Source organism: Sphaeramia orbicularis, chromosome 9 (genome assembly GCF_902148855.1).
Source record: "Sphaeramia orbicularis chromosome 9, fSphaOr1.1, whole genome shotgun sequence".
Lineage (NCBI taxonomy): Eukaryota > Metazoa > Chordata > Actinopteri > Kurtiformes > Apogonidae > Sphaeramia > Sphaeramia orbicularis.
The window spans coordinates 24,136,507-24,152,946 of NC_043965.1; the positions used below are offsets into that span (position 1 = coordinate 24,136,507).

Sequence of the window (16,440 nt, forward strand, 5' to 3'; positions counted from 1 at the left end):
CACTGAGCCACGGGACAGATTTTCTACAGACCTTAAACTGATCCGTGCAGTAGCTGTCTTATTTCCATTGTCATTCCTCCCAGACTGCTTGAAATATAACTCACTAAAACAGAAATATAGCATTTTTGCAGCGTTTCTCAAAAACTTTTGTGCACTGCAGCTATGTGTGCAAAAAAGTAGACATTAAACATATGGCCAATATAACAAATTAGAGCCTGACTGATATTTTGGGATTTTTGGGGCCGATGGCGATACTGATATTGGGGGCTAAAAAAAGCTGCTATATCGGCCAATAACCGATATATCGGCTGATATATGAAATAAGAACATTGACATACACATGATATAATAGTCTCATATTAGATAATGGTGGACAGTTGCATCTTTGTTTATCTCACAAAGATAATTTACACAACTTTAAAATGCTGTATAATAGTCTTATATTAGACTAGTATGTGACCCATGGGGAATCACAGGTTGTACAGGGTGGGGAAGCAAAATTTACAATATTTTGATTGAAAGGGATTGAAAGACAGTGTATGACCAATTAGTTTATTGAAAGTCATGAGAATTTATTTGCCACAAGAAAATTTACATAATAGAAAATGTTTTTATTCTATGTGTCCTCCTTCTTTCTCAATAACTGCCTTCACACGCTTCCTGAAACTTGTGCAAGTGTTCCTCAAATATTCGAGTGACAACTTCTCCCATTCTTCTTTCATAGTATCTTCCAGACTTTCTCGTAATAGTTTTGCTCATAGTCATTCTCTTCTTTCCATTATAAACAGTCTTTATGGACACTCCAACTATTTTTGAAATCTCCTTTGGTGTGACGAGTGCATTCAGCAAATCACACACTCTTTGAGGTTTGCTTTCCTGATTACTCATATGGGCAAAAGTTTCTGAAAAGGTATGGATAATAGTGTTAGGTATGATTATGACATCAATATATGTTTGGTTTCAAAACAATTGACGTAGTGTCTGCTGAGAAAAAACAACTAAATGTTCATTGTAAATTTTGCTTCCCCACCCTGTAGATGTGGTAGTTTTTATGCTGGGGAGAGCAGACTTTTCGGAAAAGATGTGAATCTATATCTTATAAGTAGTGGCATAAAAACTGTTTGGCAAATCATTCTTTAAAATGTAAGCGACAACTAATATATGGTATTAATACCCAAGCGTGCCCGCAGAATGAAATTGTGAGGTGAACAGGAAGTGCACGGATGGGGGGGGGGGGGGGGGGGGGGGGGTAGTTCGTAAGACAGGAGTTGGGTAGAGGTCCGTGATTTTCAGGGTGGAGGTAGCAGTCTGTTATTGTGTGTGCGTGTGTGTGTGTGTGTGGGGGGGGGGGGGGGTAGGTAGCGGTCCATGATTTTCAGAGCGAGGAGGTGGGATAGCAGTCTACTATTCCTCTAACTCTCTCAAAAGCAGCAAGTGACAGAATCTCCACAGCAAAAAAGTTAATACATCAGTTACATATTGACCCATGTTGATTAATCGGTGATACGCTATAATCGGCCCGATAAATCTGTCGGGCTCTATAACAAATGATATTAAAAATAATGCAAAATATCACAATGAGATCTAAAATGAACCACATGATGTTTATAACAATAGTCACATTCTGCAAAAACAGGTGTGATTAAGCCTCAAAGCCACTTCATGGACTCATACAACCTCCCAGTGCTCATGTTACTGACTATAATGTGAATACTAAAACTTAGAGTGACGATCTGTTAAATGAGCAACGACTGCCTCCATTTCCGCTGTTTCTTTCTGGGACTCGTCATCTCAAACACACACAGGGACGATGAAAATGGTTGAGCGGGCCTTAAACGAGAGTCATTAGAACACATCACAGACTCTCATAGATCGCTTTGAAGATAAAATGAGCGTTTGCGCAATGAAAGGAGTAAAAGCTACAGTAATAATAAATGGCAGAGGCTCTTTTCCTCTTGCACCTTTCGATTTTTGTCTACCTCGCTGAGGAACTACTAAAACAGTGAGAAAAAGGGGAAGTAAAAGACGGTAGTAGAGAAGGGAAAAGATTAGGAGGGAGAATACAGATGTGTATACAATCTACAGCTCTGGAAAAAAACATAAGAGACCACTGCAAAAATATCACTTTCTGTGATTTGACCATTTATAGGTATGTGTTTGAGTAAAATGAACATTTTCGTTTTATTCTCTAAACTACCAACATTTCTCCAGAATTCCAAAAAAAATATTGTTATTTAGAGCATGTACAGGGTTATTGAAAAAGAATGAACCAATTTCATGACGCATTGCTTCAGTTCTCAAGCATTGTCATGGAATGAGTCAGTGACCATTTGAAAGAGGAGTTTTCTAAGTTCTGAAAGGCTACCACAGGGGTGCTGTAGTCGCATTGTTCCTCCAGCAACTTTCAGTTGTTTGTTTACCCTCGGAATGGCGAGTCCTCGGCAAATCCTCTTTGTGCCTGGCCTGTAAAATATGTTCAGACATCAATATTTGGTGGAATAACCTTGATTTTCAATGACAGCTTTCACGTGTTGTGGCTCTCCACCATTGTTGTGGGATGACTTTATGCAGCTCCTGGAATCTAAATTCATCCATCTTCCTCCATCTTCCATCCACACTTTTATTGACCTAGCTGAGGCCAGGAGCATTGTCCTGATAGAAGAACCAGTCCTCAGAGTTTGGGAACATTGTCAGAGCAGAAGTCCAGTAGTTTTCAATAGTTATTTTTGGATTCCAGTTACTTTTGCGGTACTAACAGCACTGTTTTTGTGTACTGCAAGAGGATAGTGATGGCCACAGTAGTAGCGCTTAATCTTCTCCTTGTTAAATAAGACATGGATCTAGTGTTTATTCCGTCGAATAAGGTGTGCTTGTGTTGGAATTCAACAGGCAGGAATGGAATGGCTGTCATACATGCAGACATACTGATTTCAGAGGAAATTGCAGTGGTTTCTTAATTTTCTTCAGAGCTGTATACATATACATATACATATATATATATATATATATATAGAGAGAGAGAGAGAGAGAGAGAGAGAGATAGATAGATAGATAGATAGATAGATAGATAGATAGACAGACAGACAGACAGACAGACAGACAGACAGACAGACAGACAGACAGACAGACAGACAGACAGATATGCCATTTTTGTCCCACAAGGGGAAATTCCAGGTTACAGCAGCGAAGCACAAAAACCAAAGAGCAGAAGAAATGCAAAATCAAAAAATAAAGTCAAATCTAAAAACTTATATATACTATTTACAGTTGTGTGTATGTTGATCGTGTTACAGGTTGAACAGGGATACGGTTTATTGTACGGTTTATTGCACAGAATTATTTGGAGCAGTTTCTGTTGTGGAGCCTGACTTGCTACAGGAAGGAAAGACCTGCAATACCTCTCCTTCGCACACTTGGGGTGTCTCATCCTGTAACTAATGGAGCTCCTTAGTGCAGTGAGTGTGTGTTGGAGGGGGTGGGAGTCTTTGTCCATCATGGAGGACAGCTTGGCTGTCAACCTCCTCTTCCCCACCTCCTCCACCTGTTCTAGAGGACATCCCAGGACAGAGCTGGCCTTCTTTGTCAGTTTATATATATATAAAATCTCTATACTATATTATCTGTAATCTGACTTTTAAATTACAAATTATACGGCCAACAAGATGATACATTACAACAAGATGATGCATTACCAGTGGGTTGGATAAAGCATTCATTTTCAGAGAAAGAAAAAAAACAAAGGTCGGGATCAAACTTTAATTCAGTTCTGTACAGTTGGACCATGCTCCGCTGAGTTCTGAGCGAGCCAATATCCTTGTAAACACAAAACAAGTGTTCAGAACTATGGCAAATTGTCTACTTTGGCAATGATTCAAAGCTGGCTGGCTAATCTCCAGAATGACCACAACTGCAACAAACTCACAAATTGTGAGTCGAGTGAACTGATGCTGAATCGATCGATCACTACTGTAGGACAGAAGGAAAGAAAGAGAGAGCCAAGTTAATTAAAGTATCTGTCACTACCCTGGTGTTTGTTTCAGCACATACCTTTGAGATTTGGGACCTCGACATTAAAGTATATTTCATATTGAATAAAACTGGATGAATAGATATAGAAATATGCATGTATGAAAAGTCAACAAAAAATGAAGATAAGCTGGTGCTCTAAATTCACCCTGAACCCTGAATTCAAGACATAGGCTTTAGAAATCCTACTCACACAATAGAGGAAAAAGCTAGAAATACCACCATGATTGGATGTTTCAGATCAGAGAAAATATCTTATAGGAGGATTGAAGTTACAGTTTGATCAGCCGAGGTCGTGCATCAAGGGAGACGAAATGACAGCACAAAGACAAGGCCGGTAGTTTAATGTATGTAATCAAAGGAAAAATACAGTAAAATAAAAATTAAAAAAAAAGAGTGAGAGAGATGACAAAGAAAGAAAAATAAAGATGATAAAACATAAAACATTGACTTACATTGAGTCTTTTCTTTGGGCTCAGTGGACTTCTGAAACAATGAACCTTGAGACGGGAAAAGGGGGAGGTGGAATGGATGAAGGAAAAGGAGAGGGAGACAACAAAAATCAAACAAATAGGTCAAATAAAATGGAACAAACATGACAGGACACAGACACACAAAATGACCTGACACGCTACAGTGGTGTTGGGTTTGGCTGTCCATAAACCTAAATGATTCCCCTCAACTCAAACTTGTTACTATGGTGAAACTGTACCATAATTTGAACATATTTTATGTAAAAGTGTATTTTTTTTTTCTTTTTGTCATATTAAAGTACTCCATCATTCCCATCATGTAGAGTCAGACAGCATTAACCAGACAATGAAAATATCTGTGGAATGAATACAAGTTATGCTTATGTTACAAAAACCACCAAGATGGCATTTGTTAGACAATTAGGTTTACACAAACACAAAATATTAACAATCTGTCATGATTGCCCTCTGAACCCACAAAGCTGCTGACTATTACCATGGATGAAGTGGAAATGTGCCTGTGGAAGATGGATGCAGTTTTCTGGGGGTAATTTTGTGCAAGCAAAGCTAACACTGCAGAGTGAAGCTGTCATTTGAGGTAGAAATGGGCCATTAAATGAGGCTAAAGTTGTTGTTTTTTTCCTGTGCAAAAACCTTATTACATTCAACTAATCCTAAATCAGATGAATCAGTTTTTGACATGATGTAGTTAGTTAATTTAAGTGATGTGTCATTGCCTCTAAGGAAAATGCAGGACAGTGAGTTGAACTAAATGACTAAACGAGCATCTATTTACCTACAACCTACTAACACAGAATAAATTAATATGAATCATGAACAAGCAATAGGTGCAATGACAAAGTGGGTGGAACTGATATTTAGAAAATTAAAGACTAAACTTAAAAAAATGTATGTTATGCAATCGTGACAGAGAACATTTGGTTATTACTCTAAATAAACATCAGATCAAGTTACTTTTTCCATCTTTAACCTGTTCCTTCCCTCCTAATTTCTGTTCATTTTCACCTATTTACTATTCCAGATTCCAAGGCTTATAACTGAAGAAGCACAAGGACAAAACACGTCCTTTTTTAATATGTAACACTAGTATCATTGGCTTTATTACCACAATCCAGGTGATTATTTCACTTATTACGTTTTGGCACTCAGGAATAATATCAAAACAAGTGGTGCCAGGCACAACAAATCCCGCCCCTCGCATGTATTGTAGCTTATTTTGACATGGATCCAGTTCTATGCATGTGATGATGTCAGCATATCAAGTGCCTTTATATTGTGCCAAGTTTGAAGTAAACTGAAACAAAATTGATGTGTTTGAAGACATTTGAAAATTTGTCCATTATAAGTAAATCGGAGAAGAAAAAACATTTTAAAAAATTTATTAAAAATTTTAACTTTGACCTACTTTTTCCAAAATGTAATGACATCTATCCTGACTAACTAACTAAATTTGGTATGAATTCAACAAATAGTTTTGCAGCTGCAGACATTTGAAATTTCATCCATTATAAGTAAACAGGAAAACAAACAAATCGAACCAAAAACAAAACCTCTTGAGGGGGGCGGGGCAATAACTTAGAAGGTCATTTGCAGAGAATCTACGCTTTCTAACAAGTTTTATTGTAGAAACTTTAATGTATTTAGTACAAAATGGTGACTGGATTGCTGAACGAATCTACTACCTACAGTTTTGTGATGTTTACAGGGTGGGGAAGCAAAATTTACAATGAACATTTAGTTGTTTTTTCTCAGCAGGCACTACGTCAATTGTTTTGAAACCAAACATATATTGATGTCATAATCATACCTAACACTATTATCCATACCTTTTCAGAAACTTTTGCCCATATGAGTAATCAGGAAAGCAAACGTCAAAGAGTGTGTGATTTGCTGAATGCACTCGTCACACCAAAGGAGATTTCAAAAATAGTTGGAGTGTCCGGTAAAGACTGTTTATAATGTAAAGAAGAGCATGACTATGAGCAAAACTATTACGAGAAAGTCTGGAAGATACTATTAAAGAAGAATGGGAGAAGTTGTCACCCGAATGTTTGAGGAACACTTGCGCAAGTTTCAGGAAGTGTGTGAAGGCAGTTATTGAGAAAGAAGGAGGACACATAGAATAAAAACATTTTCTATTATGTAAATTTTCTTGTGGCAAAGAAATTCTCATGACTTTCAATAAACTAATTGGTCATACACTGTCTTTCAATCCCTGTCTCAAAATATTGTAAATTCTGCTTCCCCACCCTGTATATTAATCTATTTCATGCTGGGAACTGCTCGTTTGCTGACATTAGCTAACTGAATTACAAAGCTAACAATCAGAATCCACGATAACAGCCATAACACACTGATGTCTATGTAAAGTAATATCCACACGCTCACCCTCCAGTTATTTTATGCATGTCTTCTGCTTCACTACAGCTGCAACAGTGTGCAGCACTAAAGACTGTTGGCTTAGTGGATGTCAACAGACATCTGGATCCCATCACAACACAAACTTCACATACACACACAAGCACAAATCTAGCATAGAGAACCATTACATGTGAATGCAAGCACTGGTTCATTATCTGGTCCAGTTTGGGTAATTTCATGCTGTGAGAACAGGATGTAGTGTTTCCAGTGGCTTTACGTTTTGGATGAAATTACAAGATTCAATTCAATCGTCTGCTGGTTGTGAGTCTGTGTTGAGTGTCAATATTGTGAGGGGCTAAAAAGAAGTTCCAAACTGAGCACATCCAACCAAGGTTATAATAGTTTTGGATTTTTCATTATAGTTTAGTTTTATTTAGTATTGAATTTTTTCCCCTCTAATTCAGTTGGTTTTAGTTAGTTTTTAGAGCAGGTTTGCTAGTTTTTATTAGTTTTTGTTTTTTCTAAATGCTTAGTTTTACTTTTTTCATATCTTTTATCTTTCTTGCCATCATATTCAAATAAATCCCACACAGGACTCTGCTGCTTTCTCCCAACTTTAATTTCCATATTTCCAAGTAGAGTTAGGTCGAGAAAATGACTCTAAACGACGTGATGTGAAGTGCTGTATGGTCCCATCAGCTAAAATTGCTTGAGCAAAATAAATTGATTTCATATCAATCTGACATTGACAAAGACGAAAACGAAGGGAATTTTATCCGTAATATTTATATGTTTTAATTAGTTTTGTAACCACACAATACAGTTTCAGTTAGTTATCATTTTTCTTCTAATTATAGTTTTAATTTATTTCAGTTAATTTCAAATTCAGTTATTTCAATTCTAGTTTTCGTCATTTCGTTAGTTTTCGTTAACGATAATAACCTTGCATCCAACACTATGTCTTGAGTGGAATTTCAGATATGCAGCATTGTGACAGGCACAAGACTAAATAAGACACACAGGTAATTTATGAAACCCTGACATCTGTGGGGCAGTTATTGCTGTGTCATGCTGAGTGGTCCACTTAGTCGGGGCAGACAGAAGGTCTATGACATAGACGAACCGCTGATGTACTGATGTATAATTGAGATGCTGGTGTATAATTGATAAAGACAACATAGCAACATGGTCAGCTTAAAAGCTTCTTGCCAGACCAGCTGACTGTATTAGACACACTGATTCTGCACCAAACGACAAGATATGGTTAAGTGGGGTAATGCAAACAGTCCCACTCATGAACAAATCACTTACAATTTCGTTGTACATATGTATAATGACAATGAAGGCATTCTATTCTATTCTATTCTATTCTATTCTATTCTATTCTATTCTATTCTATTCTATTCTATTCTATTCTATTCTATTCTAAATGACAGACACAATGAGGTGTTTATGCTTAACTTTGCATGTGGGCTGAACCACTTTTCATGTCTTTAGTTTTAGATAAAGACACAGTCATATGATGCTATAAATGACATGAACTAGCATTTTTCAACACTGTTTTATCTGATTTCTTATTCTCGTATTAGATGATTTGGCAAACTTATTCATTACATGACTGCATTGAAAAAATGTCACACTGATTGTCTGTATAAGCAGGAGCGACATGCCATGAAAAAGATTTATCATGTTGAAATTATGACAGAAATGTGCAAATACTAAAACATGGTGGTAGAAAAATGAGAGTAAATGATTCAGAAAGAGCCAACGCAAGCACAATGGAAAGGAGCAGTAGCACTGTAAATGAGGATAATCAAAGAGCAGAAAACAGCTCACACAGAGAGCAGGAAACAATACAACAAAGTGAGGTGATTAGAACCCACAATGAGAAAGCACAAGAAGGTGAAGAATAGAGCTTTCAGCAGGGAGATGGGTTTGATTTCTCCACCGTTCCTGCTGATACTGCCAATCGTTTTGTATAATACAATACAAACACCACTCAATGTTCTTTTCAAACAACAAGAACTTCCATAAAAGGTAATGTCTTTTGTGGTTACTGTGATTTTACAGAACATACAGCAAATTTGACAAATCTTTTTAGATTTTTAGTCAATCTTTTTTTTTTTTTTTATACAACTACAGGGTGGGGAAGCAAAATTTACAATGAACATTTAGTTGTTTTTTCTCAGCAGGCACTATGTCAATTGTTTTGAAACCAAACATATATTGATGTCATAATCATACCTAACACTATTATCCATACCTTTTCAGAAATTTTTGCCCATATGAGTAATCCGGAAAGCAAACCTCAAAGAGTGTGTGATTTGCTGAATGCACTCGTCACACCAAAGGAGATTTCAAAAATAGTTGGAGTGTCCATAAAGACTGTTTATAATGGAAAGAAGAGAATGACTATGAGCAAAACTATTACGAGAAAGTCTGGAAGATACTATTAAAGAATGGGAGAAGTTGTCACCCGAATATTTGAGGAACACTTGCGCAAGTTTCAGGAAGCGTGTGAAGGCAGTTATTGAGAAAGAAGGAGGACACATAGAATAAAAACATTTTCTATTATGTCAATTTTCTTGTGGCAAATAAATTCTCATGACTTTCAATAAACTAATTGGTCGTACACTGTCTTTCAATCCCTGCCTCAAAATATTGTAAATTTTGCTTCCCCACCCTGTAAAAGTACTATCATGCACCACATACACTCACAAACATACAAGCGCGCATACACGTGCAGAAAAATGTCATGCTCTTGAAAATGACAGAAGCGCACTGAGTGAATCTCCTCCAAAAATCCTGATCGATGCGTCAGAAAAATGTCAGCAGGCCAAGAGATATAAAACAACACAAACAACTTCGAAAAAAAGACCTGCAACGTCTGGTGAGAACACTCTATAACTCTTGGTTAAACACATAAACAGAAAGAGAGGAGGCAGAGTAAGGGGCCAAAAGCGAGGTCAAATGGATTTCTACGTCTCAGGATATAACAGGACAAGTTTAGAAAAAAAAAAAAAAAAAAAAGGAGAGAGAAACCACTGAATTAAATAGAAGGGAGGGAGGTGTTGGTGGAAAGAGGATGAGAAATAAAAAAAGAAGTGGAAAGTGAAGAGCTTTTTGAACACAAAGTCAATTACAGAGCACTATTAAGAACACTAACTCACTCTCTACCTTCCCAGTGTTTTATCGTTTCATTCACAACCCAATAACACTGAAACATACCCCTACTACACAGTAAAGAGATTAAAACAGAATATCATGTTGTATGTAAGAGTATAGGGTTTACATATGTAGCCTATTACTGCTGTGTGTGCAGGATGTTCCCTCCTAACCTTACAAACAAGCACATACACATGCATACATACTTCATGGATTCCTGTAAATGCTACAGGAAACAGTTGAAACATTAGTGCTGACATAAAACCACGTCTGTACAGTCATTTTAAAGACAGAAAATCAATTAGGGGAAATGAGCCTAAATCTATACCCCTCTAGGTTTTACCACATATTGTGTGGCCATACCTCACAAGCCTCAGGGAATCCTTTAGATGGATCAGAGACAGTGCATAAGTGGGCAGGGCCCTACATATACAGTCAGGTCTGTCAATAACGTGCCTAAAGGCAAAGCTTTTTGAGGGATTATATAGTATTATTCCATTGCCCATGACACGGACAACGAATTAAATCATTGCTATCCACCTCCCTCTGGCAGAAGACAGACGGCCTTTTCAGACAAACAAGGATTCACTGTTTGGATCAGGTTTTTTTCTCTCTCTAAAGGCTCACATCACTTCTAGGTTAAAATGAGCCTTGAACATGCAGAAGTAAACACTTTGCACAAAAGACAATGCAAACAACATTTAGGGACGGATCTACTAAAGGTTTGCATGTATAAAAACGTGTACAAAACTCACTGCACACGCAAAAAAAATGAACAAACTGATTTACTAACAGTGCGTACTAAGGGTCGCATCTATCAAAGGTGCAAAATAGCGCGTCTGCATCCAATTAGTATGTTTGTCACAATGAATATGCAAGATGGGGCATTTACACATAATTGTGCGTGTGCTGGGAGGAGAAAATGTAAATATATTAATTTAGCACACGTAAAGTGGTTAATCAAACTCAAAGCAGTTTTGCTCATAGAAACTGCGTCTATATTTAACACATCTCAAAGGGAGGTGCAAACGGTTTGTATGCGTACTTGTGCACACATGGAAGTGGTTATTGTCGCAAAAAGGAGACATCGAAATGACGAAACAAGATGCAGAGAACGAATTTTTCACCCCGATGTGAACATTTGTGGAATGATTCTTTTCTACTTGATCTGATGATTGTGATTAAAATACATACCGACATTAGGCTACAGTGTGACGAAATTATGTGGGCGTGACAGTCAATCCAAATACACCCCCCCAGCTCTAAAATGAAAAATAAATGAATGAATGAGTCATGCAATACCTTTTATGACAAAACTCTTCCAACTTAACATTTCTGTGCGTCTGGATCATTTCAGTCACTGTTCCCATTAGTGCTGGTGTATCCCAGAGCAGTTTTTCCAGCGTATTGTTTCCACTAGTGCACACAAAATCGTCATTTAAATAGGGCGGTCTCCAAGACTTTGCACCTGTTGTCATTTATGCAAGCAATCTTTGTAAATCACTTGCAAACCATGGTTCAGCCCCACATAAAAAATTCTAGATTGCGCACGCAAAGTAGTACATACAAACTGGGACCTTAGTAGATCTGGCCCTTAGTAGGTTATAGAAAAACTAGTTTGTAGTATCTCTTCCTGGGCGTTTGGTGACAATCTCTCCTTTATTATCAATAAAATCTCTGAAATATGCAATTTCACTTAAATCTGGTTCATTGATTCCAAATGTGAAAGCTAAATTTCTCTGGCATGTGAGGATTTTGAGTTATGCACAAGATGCATTTAACAGCATATCACACCATAATTTAAATTCTAGAAATTATAACTGCTAAAAAGTCAGATGCTTTTAATACCTTCAAAAATGTGGTGCAGTCCAACATGATGGAAACCTGAAAGCTGGAATTTTCACTGAGCCCTAGATTGAAGAACTCATATTCCAGAAATCCTCTATTCCTCTCAAAGCTCTCTAGATTTAATAGCTTGGGATTCATTTGTGAAGTCTTCAGGGCAACATAGAGTCCAAATTTATAAGTATTTGCTCCTAAAAAGGATATGAACAGATGGTCTGCAAAATGTCACTTAAAATAGTGTCAGCGCTGTCATCTCACAGCAAGAAGGTTCTGTGTGTGATCCAGCGCTGGCCGCCGTTGGCCTTTCTGTGTAGACTTTGCATGTTCTCCCCGTGTCCACATAGGTTCTGTCCGGGCTTCCTCCAACCATCCAAAGACATGCACCTCAACAGCAAGGTTATAATAGTTTTGGATTTTTCATTATAGTTTAGTTTTATTTAGTTATTACTTTTTTTCTCTAATTCAGTCAGTTTTATTTAGTTTTTAGAACAGGTTTACTAGTTTTTATTAGTTTACTTTTTTTTTTTTCCAAATGCTTCGTTTTAGTTTAGTTTTAGTTTTTTCATATCTTTTATCTTCCTCGCCGTCATATTCAGAGAAATCCAATACAGGACTCTGCTGATTCCTTCCAACTTTAGTCTCCATGTTTCCAGGTAGAGTGGGGAAGAGAAGACGACTCTAAATGACAAGTGACGAGAAGTGACGGACCGTGAAGCTAAAATTGCTCGAGCGAAATAAATCAATTTCTTATCAATCCGACATTGACAAAGAAGAATACGAAGGGAATTTTATCCATAATTTTTAGTTAGTTTTGTAAGTGCACAATACAGTTTCAGTTAGTTATCATTTTTTCTTTTAATTATAGTTTTTATTTATTTCAGTTAGCAAACATGTTTTTTCAATTCTAGTTTTCGCCATTTCATTCGTTAACAATAATAACCTTGCTTAACAGGTTAATTGGCCACTAAATCCCCCATAGATGTGAAAGTGACAGTGAAGGGTGGTCCGTCTGTATATGTCAGCCCTGCGATGAACTGAGGACACGTCCAGGGTAAACCCCGCCTTCACCTGTTGGTAGCTAGGATACGCTCAGCCTCCCTCGTTACCCTCCAGAGGATTAAGCTATTAAGAAAATTAATGAATGCATGCATGCATTAATGTTGTAATGGCAAACTTAATTTCCTCCACCCACATCTTATTTTTTTTTCCCATGATGATGTAAGTGATGAGCATTGTAAACAATCATCAATATATTTTGAAATGGAAACTATATTCCAAGGAGTTTCAACCCAATTTAAACCCATGATGGTGATTACTGTTGGTTCTACAACAGGAAACTGACAAAAACCACTCACACAAAAGACTGTGATTGAAAAGTTTTGGGACAATTTTGAGCCAAGCTTGTTTGGGCTTGGTGTTCCTCTCTAAATAATTCTGACTTTAATTATCAGCACATACTATCACACAATAAACAGTGTTGGTGTAAGACTGGAATTTTTTTTTTTTTTTACAAGTTCAAATATCTCAAAATCCTGACATGATGAAGAAATTCTAGTTTAAGATTTGGAATCAACATGCCCAGTTTAGTCAAGATTAGATATTTTTCCTTCAGTAGCAAATGAAAAAAGTTTTTTGTTTGTTCAGTGAAATGGACAACTGGACGCTGTTTTATGAGTGAGCATCATAACATCATCAGCATAACATCTCTAATATCATAAGGTCAGGGAACCTTAAAGCTGTGTATGACTTTTGTCACCAATTTTCCATGAAATGTGTAAAACCTGAGTCATAGCCTAAGTATCACGACTCCGTCAGTCTTTCCATGATTACGCACCTGAATCTCTTTCCTCACGGTGAACAATTTCCAAGTGTACTCCACCATAAACAATCCATTTATTTACAAACAGAGCCAGTAGGTCACTCGGGCATTTTCGGAAATTTGTCACAATGTGCATTTCGGAAAGCGGAGCTCCACACAGCTGCATTATGGCTGCAGTGGCAACAAACACGGAAACAGCTTCATTGTCTCTTGCTACTGTAGCTGCGACAAATTTACGAAAATGCCCAAGTGACCAACCGGCTCTGTTTGAAAACAAATGGACTGTTTACGGTGGAGTGCACTTTGAAATTGTTCACCATGAGGGAAGAGATTCAGGTGCGTACTCACGGAAAGACTTACGGATTCGTGATACTTAGGCTATGACTGGGGTTTTACAGATTTGAGGAAAAATTGGTAATGAAAGTCATACACAGCTTTAAATGGGAATGAGTGGACCTAATTCCTCAACTGAAGCAGAGATGATCCCCCTTCCAAGAAATTCTTACTATACTGGTACTTACTGGTAGATTTATGTTTCTGAAGTATGAAGACTGAAGAGCAATGATGGAAACCATAGGTGTATCGTGTCCAATATGTGCACTCGTTTCAAGATGAACATGTCTCTGATTTTACCTTTTTTCCCTCCTCACATGGTCAGGCCTGTCTCTCTCTCTTTCCCTCTTTTCTCCCTTTCTCTCTCTTCACGTCAGATGCTTGTCTGCCAATTACTCTGAGCACAGGGAGTAACAAGCACTATTCCTACAAGTCAACAAATATAATTGCCTCCACCTTGGAAAAACTGCTGCTGCTATATTCGTCCCAATATGACTCAGCCCCCTCTTTCCATGCGGTTTTGAATTTACCACTTTTTTTTTTCTTACTGGTGTCAGAAATGAGAAAATTGTTATTTCACAGATTTTTCCACACATGATTTACCACTGCTTGAGGTAGAACTTTGACTGGGGTTCTGAACAAGAAATAGTAACATTAATCAAGATGACTGGCCGATGAATCAAATGCAATGTACATGGAGGTTTTGTGGGTAAGGCTGAATAAGAGGAAACCACTACAAAAGGAGAAGAAGAAAGCTTCCTGGAGAAACACATAAAACCTGGGGGACTGAGAGACAGAGTAAAAAAACGATGAAAATGAGAATATAAAATGGATACAAAGAGTAGTTGTTGCAGTAGAAAATTGAAAATTATAGTTTCATGGAGGAAATGATGATGGGAGGAGTGGCACAAGTAAACAGAGACAAGTAAACACATCCACAAGCAAGAGCAGAGAAGAAGAAGAAGGAATCCTGTCTTTATGTTGACGAACCTCTAAAGCCTGTTGACTAGGATAGTTTGACTGGGATACATCTGACAGCTGCTTTGTTTGTGTGAGTTGTTAATTACTTGACAGAAGTTTACATGGAATGGGAAACGCATTAGTGATACTAAACACAAAAACATGTTGCTGTAAAAAGAAATTAAATGACTCGATTGTGGTGAAATACATCAATGCTAGAGCTGCATGTTTGAGCATCGTCATTGCAATATACGTGTGTGCAATAGTCACATCGCAGGTCCTGCAAATGAACTCAGTGTGTTCTCATCTAACTACAAGGGTACCTGACCCACACTGCGCACAGCGATCCACCAATCACAATCGTTCTTAATCAATTTGCCAAAGCAGACCACGCCCCTGCACATGGAGTGAGTCACTGGTAACAACATTGAAAAATGAGCAACGAACAAGAGAAAATCACCAAAAACAAAGACTTGGTGCCAAAAAGAAAAGCAACATCAGTTATTTGGGATTATTTCAGCGACAAAAAGGATGATACTGAAAGACATGTTCTGCGTCGATAGTGCCTTGCAGTTGTTGACACGAGAGGTAACACAACTGATTTGTTTGACCATTTACATCGGCACCACACAGCTATTTTATATCGCAATATATATCGGAGGGTTAAAAAAACATAATCACAATGTCAGTTTTTTCCAGTATTGTGCAGCTGGTGATATTACATATAAAAATCTGCCAATTTATAAAAATCTGTTTTTTCTTTTTCTGCTTCTGCAGTTTAGAGAGATGAGAGCCAAGGCAGACAGAGAGGGAATGACATGCAGAAAGTGTCCAAGGCTGGACCCACTCTACCAGCTGAGCCCCCAGAGCCTCCTAAAAATCTGTCTTTCAGAGGTGAAAATGGCTCAGCGTGCCATTTTCTGATTAAAATCCCATCTTGATGCTGGTATAATCCATACTAATGCACTGTGATCAGGGTGAACAGCCCACCTGTTCTTCAGAGGAACTCTGCCAAACCGTCATTGTTAATGTGTGACTGAAGCCACTGTTCTACAAAGAACTATTGGATTTATTTCAAAATCCAGTTCTTGTGACAATAAGACAGCAATGTACAGTGTGTTACTTGACGTTGTTGTCATATAGATCCTTTTAATGGAGAAGCCCTTCATGCCTGACAGACTCACAAGTTCACATCCAAACTGACAGCAAAGTACAGTCAACATCACTTGAAAAAACATTTTCATCTTTTTCATTTGGTGACTTTTTTAATGGAAAAGATATAAACAGCCTCTGGAGTATGTGGAAAAATGTCAATATTACCAGCAACATTAATGCATGGTTACATTTTATTTCAGAAATGTAATAAAAATTAAAAGAATAAGAACACAATTGGAATGTGCAGATGTTTTGGCACCCTACATGTTCCCATGTCTCAGA

General features: G+C 37.5%; 1 protein-coding gene across 1 annotated transcript in view; it reads right to left on the reverse strand.

Annotated features, from left to right (window-relative positions):
- LOC115425562 (netrin receptor UNC5C-like) overlaps nucleotides 1–16,440 on the reverse strand; it is a 287,867-nt gene that overhangs the window by 48,097 nt on the left and 223,330 nt on the right. The window contains exon 8 of the mRNA XM_030143191.1: nucleotides 4,482–4,526. Coding sequence (XP_029999051.1) covers nucleotides 4,482–4,526 — 45 coding nt within the window. The remainder of the gene's footprint in view (nucleotides 1–4,481; nucleotides 4,527–16,440) is intronic.